Below are 16,018 nucleotides of genomic sequence, written 5' to 3'. Positions count from 1 at the left end.
TCCATCTAGAATTAGTGCCCCCCCCTAGAAACACTCCTGGGCTGCATTTGAGAGAGGGAATTGGGACTCTCAGTACGTCCCGAGTGCTCTCAAATGCGTGATGCTGCAGCACAAGTTGCCAACTTGGCACGTCCGCTTCACTCCTGGCTTTGAGAGGTGGAACGATTCTGTGCTGTGATGATGTCATCAGCAAATATGGCGGCCCAAACAAACACATAAGTGCTTCCATTGCATCAGGAAGATCAGCATACCCCATTTTGCTGTGAGTGAGACGCCGTTACCATAGCATTGACGAGGCTTAGTAAAAGGACGGCCTTTATCTTTACCCTTGCAGCACTCCTGAAGCATTGGCAGTTACTGTGGCAGGAATTTCTTTTTCACTATTACAGGTACAGAAAACACTGCTTTCATTCATGTGGTATGCTCTCCCTACCTCAACGTAACTCATCCCAAAACGTACCTTCTCCTAAATCTGAATTCTTCTGCAAGGTGAACACCTTTTTCGAATGCTTTGGGGTGCTTTCAGCAGGAGTTTTGGTATAACAGTGTTGCCACTTACGCCATGGCTTCTTGGTGTGACGAGCGGGAAATTTTAAAATCCAAAAAAATTTCTTACATGCCAATCCGTATAAAACCAAAACCGTACTATTTGAGGGACGACTGTATGTATATATGTATATATATATATATATATATATATATATATATATATATATATATATATAGAGATATATATATATATATATATATATATATATATATATATATATATATATATATATATATATATATATATATATATATATATATATATATATATATTTTTTTTTGGGGGACTTTTGCTTGTAAATCAAAACGCTGTAAACTAAGGCAGTTGTAAACCGAGGTTTATATATGTTTATATATATTTATATATATATATATATATATATATATATATATATATATACATATATATATATATATATATATATATATATATAATATTTAATGTATATGAGGTCTTATCAGGACAGGGTGTTTGAGGTGCTTTTTTGAGCTGTTTTTCTCTTTTAAATAGTAGAAAATTGTCAAAGCTTTGCATAAGTAATTTCATCTGAAGCAACAGTAAAAATTATATTTGACTTACCAGTCTGTTTATTCATGCACTTTTTATTTGTAACAATGAGAAAACTCAAATCAACAGCATGACTCAGTGCTAAAAGAAATTCCTAATCCATCTCTCCTGCTCTCTCCTTCATTCTTTAGGAAACGGTGAGTATGTAACATGTATCTGTAGACAGATTTTGGGTACCACATATTTTTAAGTCTGCTGCTGTTTTTAGTGTTTAGTTTATAGCAGGTATTAACGGCTTGGTCCTGTTGGTCCTTTAATATAACTTGTCAACAGTGGTGGGCACCGATCACTTTTTTGCTGTTCCAATCCCCGATCATCCGATCAGTTTGGGCAACTGATCCGACTCCGATCATCTGATCTTTTTTAAGTACTGCTGTTCCGATCACCATTCCGATCATCCGATCATTAAAATTTATAATAATTACTATTATTTTATTTAAATAATAATTACAAGAAACACCTATTTTAGGCATTCTTTAAGTAATAATTTCAAATAAGTAATAACTTAATTATTTGCTTATAAATATCTTTATTTTTCCTCTTTCTTTTGGTATATAGGACATAATAAAGAAAAAAAAGTGATCCTAACTTCTTATTTTAGGCATTTATTTAAGTCTACTCTTTTTATTCAATTTCTGAAAGTATGAAAAAGGAATTATGTTCGCTATTTTAACTTTTGTTTGAAGTTGATTTAGATTTTTGACAAACATTTTTCTATTTTTTAATATTTTATCATCGATATCTAGGAAATATTTTTACTATTCTATAAAAAACAAGCGATAGTGATCATTAATCTCCTATCCTTCCTGATTAAATAGCTTTCTGAATAAAATATATTGGTCCATAAATAAATTAGTTACAAGAGGAACATAAGCAATAAGGTTTTGATTTTAAGTGAGCCGGTGTTGTGTCATCTGCCATCCACGTATCCGAAGACATCCCATCCTGATCTGCGCATGCACAGAACCCGATGTTTACAAACACAGTGTTGATATCGTAGTTTGTCCAGGCAAGATGGTGGCAAGACAGCATGACAGCTTTTATGGGAAAATGGCTAAATTCGTGACATCACGACCAATCAGCACCCGTTTCCAGGTCATGTGATTTTTCCTCAACTTTAATCCATATTTTATACGACATTTACTATTTTACATGAAGAAAAAATAGTACCATAGCTGAATTTAGGGCTTATTTTATCCATACAGACAGAATTTGAAGTAAATATGTTGACTAGAAACATGTCCATTCATCCACCCTTTGTTTGTAAACAAATCCCGCGCATGCGCAGATTGGATGGGATGTCTTAGGATACGTGGATGGCAGATGACACCACACCGGGTAGGACACGTAGCAATGGGTTTAAGTTGGATAAGTTCAGGTTCAACAAAGACATTGGCAAGAATTGGTTTACCAACAGTGGTGGATGAGTGGAACAGATGTAAAAGTCATGTGGTGAGCGCCAACACGATAGATACATTCAAGAAAAGGTTAGATAAGTTCTTGGATGGGAGGGGTATGGGGCGTTAGTTTGGTGCTGTGGTCTGGGCGGCATGTTGCGCTGTCTCGCGAGACCTTCTTCCTCCTCCTCCTCTTGTTGCAGGGGGACCCCAACGGGTGGGTGAGGGGGGGGCGAGGGAAGGCAAAGCCCTCCCCCCGGTTAAGAAGGTGGGGGGGGGTCGAGGCGGGGCGAGGCCCCCCATTTTAGCTTAGGTCTTGTTGGTTTCCCAAAAAAGAAATGACGCTGCCGTCATTAGAGGGTGGTAACACTGCGGCAGAAAATGCATAACTGACAACTGGAGTGAGCGGAAGCCCAATACTGCAGCCCACACCACACTGTCATGGCGTCGTGTAACAAGTTCCGCCAAGCAAATAAAGCGACTTTGCGCCTGTGCGTCTCGTTCACGATGCCTTACCAGGATTAAATAAATTAACGATCAATAATTATCGCTTAATTTTATAAATAAAGACGCTTATTGAAGTAACTATTTAGCAACGTGTATAAAAATAATTGTAAGAAGTCCGCAGTCACTTGTTGCCATGACAACATTGACCACTTTCTTTACTGTGATCGGTGATCGGAAGTTAGTTTGTGAATTTCCGACCTCCACAGTCCGATTACCTGTTACAAAGATGATCCGATCTTTGCATTCCGATCGCCAATTGCTGTTCCGATCAGATCGGAAGATCGGACGATCAGACTTATGATCAGAGGTGCCCAGCTCTGCTTGTCAACAATGTGTCATACTTCTCCTGTACAGTCCTGGTCTTTACCCTGCCAACGGTGGATCATGTGGTATTCTTTGCATGTGTGCTCTTCTAAAATTATCTGACAGGAAAAATAGTATTTCAAATTTCATATCATTATCTTACTATATTCTGGACTTTTCTGAGGCACTTCATTGTATTATGGTTGGTGTACATCTTAGGGGTGTATTTGTGACTGATGAGCATCACAGTGAAATGATCTTCATTATTATGGAAATGTAATTCAGCAATATGACTTTTGATAACCAGCAAAACAAGGAAGTCAAAATTTTACCACATAGTTTACAAATGCATATGCATTTTTTTCATTTTTAATTACTGGTACTGTAAGTTCTTTTGGTTTCCTGTATTAAAAGTATTGTTACGCCACCCGCCCTCCGAGCAGCCACGCTTTACCTGAACAGGCAGCGTTACACACCACACACCTGCGTAGGCCGTGAAAAGCACTCAAGAACAGTGTAGAAGAGACAGCACACACTCTGGTGCTCATGAGTCTGCAACACTGCATCACATCTCCCACACACAGACAGGGCAGGCAGGCAGATGGGAGGACACTCTGTGGCCAGGGCTGGGTTTTCTTGCTTTAATAACACCACAGTGTATACAGTATACAGGTTCACTGTAAGCACACACACACACACACACACACACACACACTCACCTTCAGGCATAGTAATACAACAAACTTCTCACTGTCAGACACAGGCATACGACACTTGTTACTCGTTACCACATGGCCACAGGCACAGCACGTGGGTGTGAGTGGTGAGTTGTAGTCAGGTGAGGGTGTGTGCCTCGAGTCGCTCTGTGCAGACTGATGCTCTCAGAGTCATGGCTGCTAAAGAGTGTTGTTACGTCTGTGAAGAATCTACAGGCGTTTTCTGGAAATGGATCATTTGTTCTCTGTGCCTAAGATGGAGTCATCTGAAATGCGCTTTCCTGTTGGGTATCAAGACTGAAAATATAAAGCGAATAAAGTGGATTTTCATTCCATGTTTTTAAAGGGCAACCGTGGCTACTGACCTTGTGGCCAAATTGGATAAGTTTAAAGTAGAAATATCTAAAGAAATATCAGTCGTGAAGGATGAAGTTGAATCACGGACTGATGAAGGCAAGGTGGAGTTGAGTGAGGTGGCTGGTGTGCTCCATGCTGACCAAGTGGATTCAACAGGAGGCAATTGGGCTGTTGTAGCAAAGAGGTGGAGGAAAGTCAAGAAAAATTAATCTCCTTGATGTGAAGGCCTCTGATCAAGCTGAGAAGGCAACTGATATGATGAATAAAGTTTCACAGGCATTACAAGGCATTCAGATAACTGAATCAAGATTTACAATAGGGGTAACATTGTTATGAATTCTGATAATGAGAACAAATGTGCCGTAGATCATAAATCAAAGGATTCCACCATGGCTGAAAATAAATGTATAAATTATATGAGGTACAAGAAGCCTGAAATTATTCACTCAGTGAATGACCAGTGTTGTGTAGGTTTTTAGACTGCAATTGAGAGAATTTGTAACATAACAGATCATGGCTACTAGTGATTGTGACTAAAAGGTAAATTGTGTCTTAAGTGTTCAGTGAGTTTGGAAAAAAATGTTGGATATTTGTGATATTATAAAAGAAAAAATCTTGATATTATAGCACTAACTGAAACATGGTTAAATGACTATGATAATGCCAAGATTATTTATTATTCAAGAGAGCACCGAAGACTCATGCAGTCACTAAACCCTACAACGTTACAAACATGTGCTTTAAGGCTAACTTTTTGGATGTTAACATCATAATGTTGACGGCCCTGTGGAGCGCTGCGCTGGCAGTGAAGCGGGGCCTGAAACCTCATCAGTGGTACAGGGTAAACGTCACTCATCACAATCCAAGGCACGGGCACAGGCACACGCTTCACTGTACAATCCAGGGCACTAACACTTCACTGTACAATCCAGGGCACTAACACTTCACTGTACAATCCAGGGCACTAACACTTCACTGTACAATCCAGGGCACTAACACTTCACTGTACAATCCAGGGCACTAACACTTCACTGTACAATCCAGGGCACTAACACTTCACTGTACAATCCAGGGCACTAACACTTCACTGTACAATCCAGGGCACTAGAACTTCACTGTACAATCCAGGGCACTAACACTTCACTGTACAATCCAGGGCACTAACACTTCACTGTACAATCCCAGGCACTAACACTTCACTGTACAATCTAGTGCATTAGCACTGCACTGTACAATCCAGTGCATTAACCAAATGCAGCTGAGATTTGTAAACAGTTGAGGTAACTGGATAGACTCACCCCACCCTTGCTTGGCACATGTGCCTGCCAGCTGACATCTTTCAGATCTAGCAGTATGCTTGCTTAGCAGACTGTAGGCCTATAAACTGGAAGAGCAGTGACTAGCAACTGTAGCATATTTATGTTTTACAGCTTGAGTTCCACAGGCAACTGAAGGGGAGGCGTGGGAGGGCTTACCCATCGCCAGTGTGTGAGGACAGTGGCCGGGGGGTAGGAGGTGTGGGAACACTGTGTTAACAAAAAGCTGCTCTACCCGTGGTGGGATATTTAAACTGTCAACTCATTACTTAACATAGTGTTACTAATATTATTGTTCTGATCGCAAGTGCAAGCAGTTGTAAGTCACAAAGTCATAACTCGAGGACTACCAGTATCACAAAGAGTGTCGTAATTTGGATATCACCATTGTGTTCCGTGCATTAATACACTTCATACGATATGAATAAAAAGTAGCAGCTTCTTTCTAACCTTTTCTCAAGATCATTCTTATGAAAACCATCCTGTTGTTTAAGGGTTAGAAACCCACAGAGAGGAAGAAACAAGGCATAGGTTTAAGGAAATTATTTTGATTAGAGAAGAGATGCAGGAGATATGAGGAGCCTGGAGAAAAGGAAAGCAGCAGGACCAGATGAAGTATCTGGACACATTTTACAGAATTATAGACAACAGCTAATACAACCAATATGTGATATAATTGAGTCTTCATGAAGAACAGAGAATGTACAAAAGAAGTTGAAAAGAGTGGATATAATTCCAGTTGATAAAAGTGGAAGTAAAGAAGAACCGTTAAGTCAAAGACCAGTATCTTTGACAACCATCCTGTGTTAATCTGTAGCGGGGTTATCAAGAAAGAATGGATGGAATGTTTAGAGATGAGATGAGATATTAGCAAAGACTATTTGGTTTAGAGGTGAGCTATCATGTGGTATGTTTCTACTCTTAGAGTGATAGAAATATCATGAGAAAGGGATGGATGGGCAGACTGCATACATCCAGACCTAAAAAAGGCATTTTATAAAGTTACACATTAAAGATTACTCCTGTCCCCCTTCATTCATGGGGCTTAAGGAGAGCATCCGACATGAATTAAAAAAAAATATATAAAATTTTAAAAATTCACATGTCTTCATACATGCCTCAGCTAGCATGTGGCAATATATTATGAAGAAATAAGCAAAAATGACAGTTATAGCTGAATCCCCGCCCTTCCCGCCCTCTTCCGCTCGTCACTATAAAACACTTGCCTGCGCTATGACAGGCTGGGGTCGACTACCATCCAGGCCCCTCAAGAAAGCCTACCGGCGCTATAGGCTGGCACGTAGAAAAAAAAAAGCTATATCCATACACAGGTGCATACACCGTCATGTTTCAGCATAGAATTTAGCCTAAAAGAATATTCATATGGCATCTTGAGGCAAATTAGCATCTGCGGTGGCCTTGGAGGCAGCAGAGCTGACATACATACATCAGTCATCAGTCGCACATTGGCTCATGACCAGGATTTCCAAGAAAAGGACTCCATCAGACACACAATATCCTTCAAAACAAAGAAAAAAATGGAATTCAGTAAAGAATACCAACCGGGAAGGCATCTAGGTTTAAAGGGCAAACTCTAAATCCCCACAGACTTAAACTCTCCTTTTTAGAAAACAGGATTAGTTTAATTAAGTTTTTCTGCAATAACTTCGCCACTATTTGACCGATTTTAATAAACAATACTTCACTGGAAAGAGGAGCTGAAGCGCAAGTTTATCATCATAATTTTTTTTCAAATAAGGGACAATTGTCGGAAAAAAAAAATATCATTAAATACACCAACAAAAATGAAAAAAATTCTCATCATTTAACAAAAGCAAAATTGAAAAACTTTCCTGGATGAATCTTTTGGAATCTGCTTTTAGTTTATTTGGTAATTTTTTCAGCATCATAGGTCAATAGATGAGAGAGTAATTGAGTCAGGTTTTATTTATTTATTTTTTTTTTTTTCTATTATGTATTGACTTATAAATCCGAAAGTAAGCTTGTATTACTTCACCATAAAGATACATTTCACATGAATATAATCAGGATCATACGCTAATAATTAAAGATATGGCGGACGCTCCCCATGAGGGACAAGAACCCCCATGAATAGTAAATTTCTGTGAATGTTTGTTGCACCGCTCAAACAAGCCTCAACGCAGGACAGTATGAACATGTCTCAAATTCTCCAAACTTCAGCCAGGTACACACAAACACACACACACACACACACACACACACACACACACACACACATGCAGCATCTTTTTCACATATACTAATTTGCATCCTTTGGGTTATAGGCATTGCAGTTATCCATGGTGAGCAGAAAACCAATGAAGATGAACAAGCAGATGGACGCAATTCTCCACCACTTGTTGAACACTCGCGCATCATGGATGTGGGAGTTGGGGTGCCTGCCCTCGCTGCTAAAGAGAAGCCCCCAATTAATGTGGTTGGAGATGTTGGGGGCCGCATCGCCATCATGGTGGTATGTTAACCCTTAGATTATGGCTATCGTATATATAAGTGGGCTACCACACACCCCACCCGTACGGGGATCATATATATAATCATCACCCTCTACACTCCCTACATTTCAAATATACCACCAGTTCTTGACTCGGAAGAATGGTGGAGGCATCTGGCATCCATATACACTCTCATTCGTCTCCAGTGCGCGGCCTACCGAATGCCACAGATCATTTTCCACTTTTGTTCGGAATACATCTGGCATGTCTCGTGACGCGTCAAGCAGTTCCTCTGCTCCGGGCGGAAATTTACCTTATTGGTGTGCAGGTGACCACTCATCACCATGGCAACCAGAGGCACAGAGCAGTGTTATTCTCCCCATCTTTCGTAAATTTCATATTGTGTTACTCTAAACACTCTACCGACACTCACAAACACTTGGCTATTTTCCATTACTTTTATGTCCTGGATTAATACATAAGACTTTCTTGTGGTGTAAATATGTTCTTCATTTAAATGGTAACCACAAGGAGGAATATTTTTCATCAGGTGGGCTGAAAAAGAGTATTGGGACAGCAGATACAGGGAGGAGGGCAAGTTGGCTAGCAGACGCTATTGCAGTTACCGTGCGCGGTCGGTTCAAAAACTATTCTCGGTCGGTCCCTGTGGATTTCTTACCCTGTGACATTTTCCGTTTAATCTGAAATCCATTAAAAGCGGGTCTGTTGATTGAGGGTTTACTGTAAATTATCTGCATAGTCCGTCAATACCAACTCCAGCTATACGGGCATGTGGTGTGCTACCCAGAAGCTGACCCTGCCCACTGGGTTGTCTCTGTCAGAGCCCACCCTGAGTGAAAGAAGCCAAGGGGATGCTCTTTGGTTTGAGCAAGTTGATAGATCATGCCAGGAGTTAGGATTTGAACAGGGCCTGCATGGAGACTTGCCCAGAAGAACCCCAGAATATGTGTCGTAGATTGGGAAAGTGTTAAGAATTAAGGGTTGTCCAGGAGGTGAAGGTAATCCAGGAGCGTAGCGGAGCATCTGAAATTAGCAGTTGCTATTTGAATTCTCCTCGAAACCATGAAAGAATGTTCAAGAATGTCCTGTAAGAGACAAGGGCTCTGGCCCACCGCACACGCACCAGTCAGTTGTTAGACGCCAACGTGGCAAAACCTAGTGCTAGAACAGTGCTGCAGTACAAATGTGTGAGCAACGTGGCCGGCAGCTCTACAATACACTACTACTACTACTACTACTACTACAGGCCGGCACACCTTAGCCGACACACTTCAGACCAACCTATTCTGAAAACCCTACAACCATAAGTATTACCAGTATCTCTTTCCTTTGGGCCCATGGGGGAAGGAGCATTGGGGTACTTTTTGGGAGGAAGGATCTGGTAACCTCACAGATGAGTCGGTGGGTGTGACTCAGCCCTTTCAAGCGTGTGTTGCAAACAATAAATTCGCAACAAAAGATGATGCGCTCCCCATCATATGCCTCCATTGATTAACTGATTGGGATTAACTCGGCAAAAATGTTAAGGTCCTCCAAATAAGAGGCAAGGGTGTAACCAAATAGGCCTAAAAACTGAGTCAAGGAGATGTTGGAAGGCTAAGAGTGCATCAACAAGACCCATTGGTAGCAGAAATAATGACAGTATCCTGAATTGGTTAAAAGGGCGTTGTATTCAGTTATCGGGAATAAGCTCAACTTGCCAGAAACCAAAACATACCGTCTAGTGTGAAGAAGATAGTGTTTTGATCACCAAGACTGCGAAATTTAATACCTGCATGCAATAGCAAGGAGGGAGAGTGATTTTGTTGAGTGCCCAGAAGTCAATAATAGTGTGCCATTGGCCTAAGTGTTCAGGAACAAGAAGCATTAGTAAATTTTTATTGTGTGAATGTTTGTAAAATACAGTAATTACTTATGCTTTTACAGGATGACATGATTGATGACGTGGCTTCCTTTGTGGCAGCAGCAGAGGTCCTAAAGGACCGTGGTGCCTACAAGATTTATGTGATGGCCACTCATGGACTCCTCTCCTCAGATGCTCCACGGCTCATTGACGACTCCCCAATTGATGAGGTAAGTCATGGTGCACTAATGAAGGGCTATTAACCCCTTTACTATGGCTGGGCCAAAACAGCACCCTGCCCCGTATCCGGGCTGGCCGCGCACGCCAAATTTCAAATGTCGTTACTGAATATAACAAGTTTTAATCCATAAACTCAACATAATCATCATGTATTATATATATAAATATGCAAAATTAAATGGTGCACTTAAAGAAACATAAATTAATTGATAATTTTGAGATGTATGCATAAATATACAGAGAAATTTGTGTTATGCGTAGATGACGTGTGTCTGGTGAATTGTATTTCCTTATGTTAGTTGTGATAGAGAAATAGATTTGTGGAGGAGAGGGAAGGGAAGGACACAGACGTAAGATCATGGAAAATATCCCACTGATTCACCGGCAATACTCACAGATCTCACGAAGTATAAGGCTGAAAGGCCGTCCTCCTGGAGGTGGGTCTTGTGTGTGTGTGTGTGTGTGTGTGTGTGTGTGTGAGTGATAGAGAGAGGGGGAGGTTGAAAGATTGACACCTCACTGATATGCTGGCTACAGCGAGCCAGGACACAGTATGCACGTCCTCGGATATGTTACGGGGCAGGCAAGGACGCAGTATACTCGTGTGACTAGACCTTGTTTACCTGTGATGCACTCTGTGTGTTTCTCTCACTTTGCAGACCTTGAATAAATTATGGCTCACCCTCAGTGGACAAGACTCTCAGAAGAATTGCTTATTGAGAGCATAAGAAACCATAGGTGTCTCTGGGACCACAGAGATGATTTATATATGAAAAAGGGGCTGAAACGTGTGGCTTACAGCCAGGTCGCCTCCGAACTCCCTCAAGAGTCGATAGTAAACACTTTCTTAAGAAAGTTCGCGACGTGCCTTCCACTCACACATCCACTCTCGTCTTCTGGCATGTTTGGCTTGTCTCAGCTTCATTAAAACACCTAATCACGTTGATAGCAGCGATAGCTTGTCTGTGTATCGGGGCCATGGTGTTTTGTTTACATGTGACAGAAGCAGTGCAGACGGAAGTTGATGAAAAATATTGATGGAAAATGTGCTAGTGTAACAGCGCCTTTAGAAAACTAAGAGCATTGCACAGAGTTACAACTCCAGCAGCCAAGGCAGAAGCAAACTGACAGGTTCTGCCCAGTGACTGGCTGCCACAGAGCTAATCAACATCAAGAGAGAAAAAGAGGAGGCATGACCTCCTGCAATATCTTGGTGAAACAGACTATACGTAGTTTGTGACGATCACACTGCCCAAGTATCTATGAAGGAAAGTAAACTTGTAAGATTTTTTGTAGCAGACATCATAGCTTTGAGTAATTAGTGTTTCTTTTGTATAGCGAATTAAAAGCAAATTATTATTATTTTTTTTTTTTTAAATTTTAACTTCACATGACCTATTTTTTATAGGAATTTAGAGGTTTGTCGTAGTGACAAGCTGAATGAGTGGTTTTGCACTCTCCATGTTGTCTCGAGACAGCAGTGTCCTATGTCTCACTGAGGCTCTGTGGGTGAGGTCAAGAGGAAGACAAGCATGTTAAAATAACATAACACAGTTTACAAAATTATGTATTATGAATTATACAAAACTTGTTGAAAAAATTTTGCCACTACCACAAAAGGTGCAATATGTTTCATGACAAAAGATTGATTTCTGCAATGAAATCAGGCAAAGCCTATATAGTACGGGGAATCAAGTTTATTTATGCAAAATTGGTTCACTAATGCTCTTCATTGTTACCAACCCTCAGGTGGTGGTCACAAACACTGTGCCGCATGAGATCCAGAAGATGCAGTGCCACAAGATAAAGACTGTTGACATCAGCATCCTCCTGGCAGAGTCCATTCGTCGCATTCACAACAATGAGAGCATGAGTTATTTGTTCCGCAATGTTACCTTGGAAGATTAATCACTGTTTTGGCAGGCTTGTAATGAGTGAATGCTCTGTAATCTGGAATTTGACTTGGTTTCGGCAGTTATGTGGAGGAATGTGACAGTCTTGTTTATGATAATAACGGTGCTTGTTTATAATAATAACACCCTCATGAAGTTTGGCCCTTAGTTCCTCAGTGATAAGGCGTTCAAATGTGTCACAGTTAATTAGGTATGAAGGATAGATTAATTCTACAGTTGTATTGTAAGTTTAGTTTTGTGATGCCGCAAGCATTTGTTATAAAAAAGAATTGCATGGCTACTGTATGAGTCAAAAAAATGTAAATGTATAAATTTATGAAGTCCTGTGCATATATAAATGTTCATATACCTCAAAGATATATAAACACCCCCTTATGTGTGTATTTACTTTGTTGTTTTTACCTAGTTTTAGCATACATGATTAGTTAGTCTTGCGTTGTCCTGTCTTCATATCTGTTGTTATCCACATAAGTTTTAAAGTGGTGGATGCTCCTTGCTTGCACCACCTCCTCACCCATTTCATTTCAAATCTAATACTCTTATATTGTAAACAAAATTCCTTTATATTATTACCACATTTAGTCTTTATCTTTTATGTATGACCTCTTGTTCTTCCATCATCTGTAGTCCATTATCTGTATGCTTTTTCTAGTCCTCTGACTTTCTTGAACATTATTAAGTCTCCTCTTCCTCTTCTGCATTATTCATCAGTTTTACATACCATAAACTGTACTGCAATTTACATCAACCACTTACAAATATATAGGCATTGAAATCTCACTCAACTGTTGTGTCATCATCACAAAGTATCCCCCATTTTCTTTTTCAGCTTCAAGTGCTTAAGTATGTCATGCCATGCATATTATAAACTACTAATGAATAAAGATCAGATGATAAAAATATGAAATGGGTATAAACACCGGAACATAACTGCAAGCAGCTGTTCAGCTGTCAACATTAACAAACACTTCCTGTTGGTAATAGAGCCTGGTAGGTACCAAGGACCAGACTGCTTATACATGCCTACATATGCGTGTGCACCAATCCCTCATACATTGCGTCTAATTGGGGCCATGAAACCCCCGTCATATAAAAAATTGTGATAGCCAAACAAAAATATTAATGGGATTTATTTTACTTGGTTCCTCCCAACTTACCATATCTTCCCCATTCTTCCCCCTTTTCTCTCCGTCTTAGAGGCAATAGTAACATACAAACAGCCAAACATTTCATTTACTTATGATTGCCTCCATCCTTTGTTAAACCTTCTGTAGATGTAGCAATGTGAAAATGATGCTTCCTCGCAAACCTAAAGCCCCCACCCCCTGCACTCCCATAACCTCCCTTACAACCTGACCATCTCCCCCATCATTGGCCTCACTGCACTGCTACATGGGGCTAGAGACACACTGAGAGGCTTGAGAAACCTTGCTGAATCATCCTAAGTTGGGTAGAATACCTTCCATCTACCTACTGCCCACTCAGTTGCAGGAAGTCATGCAGGAAATGCGTAAATCTTACACACACGATGCTTCATTGACCAACATGGAAATGCATAAATTTTACGTACGTGACACTGTAGGGGCTAAGCTCTATTTTACAGGTTTGACTCCCTCTGTGTAATTTGTTTAGATCATTTTGTGTTTACAACATTCCAAGCTAACAATGCATTTCATGATTGTAGCATTATCTTAAAAAAAGTTTAGGCCCAGGGATGGTCCTAGCCCTGGGCAGTTGGCTCCCGGTCAGTCCAGCTGTTCATCCTTCCTTTTGGGTTGTGTTACATCACCAAAAGAAGGGGTGACAGCTTTTAGTGATGAACAACTCTAAAATGAAACCACATTTATATTAAATACTTATACTTAATTATATTTACATTACACTTACACTTACTTATATTTAATATGAGACAACATCCAACATCACAACCACCATCTCCATCCTGCTAACGAGCACCCGGAACGACCCATTAAGGCGTCAGCTCGAGGGTTGTTACAGTTGATTGATATATGGGTACCTGGGAAAACCCGGGGAAAGTAAACTGGTAACCTGGATGTCACACTGGTCCTGTGTTCCCGGGTAGTGGGCTGAGGTGACACTGCTATTGTTTACTCTCTTCTGCTCTTTTACTACAGTTTATGATTGATGCTGTTGCTTAATTTTATTAATTATAGGGCTACATTAACAACATCTCTTCCTCCTAGTACTAATACTAAAAGTAATATTACTGCTACTACTACCAGTTCTGCATTTGCTATTACAATTACTACTCCTACAGGTGCACCATTGACTCCCTTGGTTCCAAAGCCTTGCCTGATTCACCCCTTAACTTCAGGCGTGTTTCATGGTTGCCACTCTCCTTAGCCTTAAATACTTGATGATTTTTGCCCCATTTCTAAACACATTGCCTCCCAAAATTATCAAACGTAGAGTAATGAAGCAGACTGTTTGAACGTACAGTAAACCTTCAGTTATCCGGGTGCACCGTATCCGACCTCGCCCGTATCAGGGAGTTTTAAAAAATATTTGATTTTTTCCAAAAAATAATAATGAATTGTTGCGCGCCGCCTAAAGTCGTTCAAATTGCCCGCGCGATGCCTCTAAGCTCTGTCCGGGCGGCGTACCGCACCCGTCAGGAGAACATTAGCTGCAGCCTGAGAACACGGGGCTAGGCACCCCAGCAATGGGTTAGCGGCAGTGATGGGATTCAGCCGATTCGCACCGGTTCTCAAGAACCTATTCTTGGATTTTTTTTAATCTCGAGGACCAGTTGTTACTGCTAGCTTAAATCAGGGCTTCTCAACTTTTCCCCCATGAACACCTTTTACTTATAACTTATTTTGGTAAACCCCTCAGAGAGAACCTTTTCTTAGAAAAAATTGAATCCCACCACTCCAGGTTAGCGGTTGAGGCTGTCGCGCCTAACTGCCGAATCCCAAGTGACAGATCCCCCCAAGGTGCAGCAGGATTGCGATAAGCCAGGGAGAGATTGCCGCGAGTGCTAACCGTGACGACGCTGCTCGAACCCTTTTCTCAGCGCCTGGAGCACGTCAATCGCGCGCATTTCACTCCCTGGTGCAGACTGACTGCTACAAAGCATACCATAGTATGAGTATGGACAGAAGCACCTATGCAGTACTCTGTCGTTGCCTTTATGGCAGGCCATGATCGAAAGCTGGGTTTTCAGGTCCGTAGACTTAACCTACACCATATCAGGACACTTGACACGGTTGGAATACAACGTTGTCTAGTGCGGGTATTTACACAAAATATTTGTTATTATCCTAAAAACGAAACAATCTGAATACTATATGATCTTATTCAATTATTCAATTATTTAATTAAATTCATTTAAAGATAGTAAATAGCTGACATATGAGAGGAAACGAAAAGTATTGAGTGTGTGTGGCAGATGCGGGGCACTCAGAAACCCACGCAGGCTGTGATATATGCGTGTCACGGCGGGCTGCTGAGGCGGCAGCGCTCACTGAGACACTTCACACAAGTCTGTTGCTTCTCTTTGAGTGTTGCTGCTGTGATGGATGGATTTAACAATACTTATCGCTGTAAAACATTGTCGCCAGTAGTTGGGGAAGTCTTTCTATTACCTACATATGTCCTTTCATCACCTGACCCTTGCCTGCAGGGAGGGACGCTGCCTCCTGAACGTTATGCGCCTTGATATACTTGTCATGGGCCACGTGGCTGACACACTACCCAAGCTCCATCAATGCAAAGGTACTTTGCTTCCTTTCCGTTACCTGCTTGCACTAAACTTTAGCATATGGAGAGAAAATTAGTGTAAACATATCAT

General features: G+C 40.8%; 1 protein-coding gene across 5 annotated transcripts in view; it reads left to right on the top strand.

Annotated features, from left to right (window-relative positions):
* The window catches only part of LOC126980504 (phosphoribosyl pyrophosphate synthase-associated protein 2-like), a 36,161-nt gene extending 23,172 nt beyond the window's left edge, over nt 1-12,989 (top strand). For all 5 annotated transcript variants that reach the window (XM_050830470.1, XM_050830472.1, XM_050830468.1 and 2 more), the window contains 3 exons: nt 8,020-8,207; nt 10,135-10,281; nt 12,041-12,989. In XM_050830470.1, the coding sequence (XP_050686427.1) occupies nt 8,020-8,207; nt 10,135-10,281; nt 12,041-12,199 (494 nt within the window). In that variant the 3' untranslated portion in view covers nt 12,200-12,989. The remainder of the gene's footprint in view (nt 1-8,019; nt 8,208-10,134; nt 10,282-12,040) is intronic.
* Nucleotides 12,990-16,018: the final 3,029 nt, after the last annotated feature.

This window comes from Eriocheir sinensis, chromosome 44, assembly GCF_024679095.1.
Source record: "Eriocheir sinensis breed Jianghai 21 chromosome 44, ASM2467909v1, whole genome shotgun sequence".
Taxonomy (NCBI): domain Eukaryota; kingdom Metazoa; phylum Arthropoda; class Malacostraca; order Decapoda; family Varunidae; genus Eriocheir; species Eriocheir sinensis.
The sequence above is the reverse complement of the archived record's forward strand: the minus strand, read 5'-3'. Positions and strand labels throughout refer to the sequence as shown.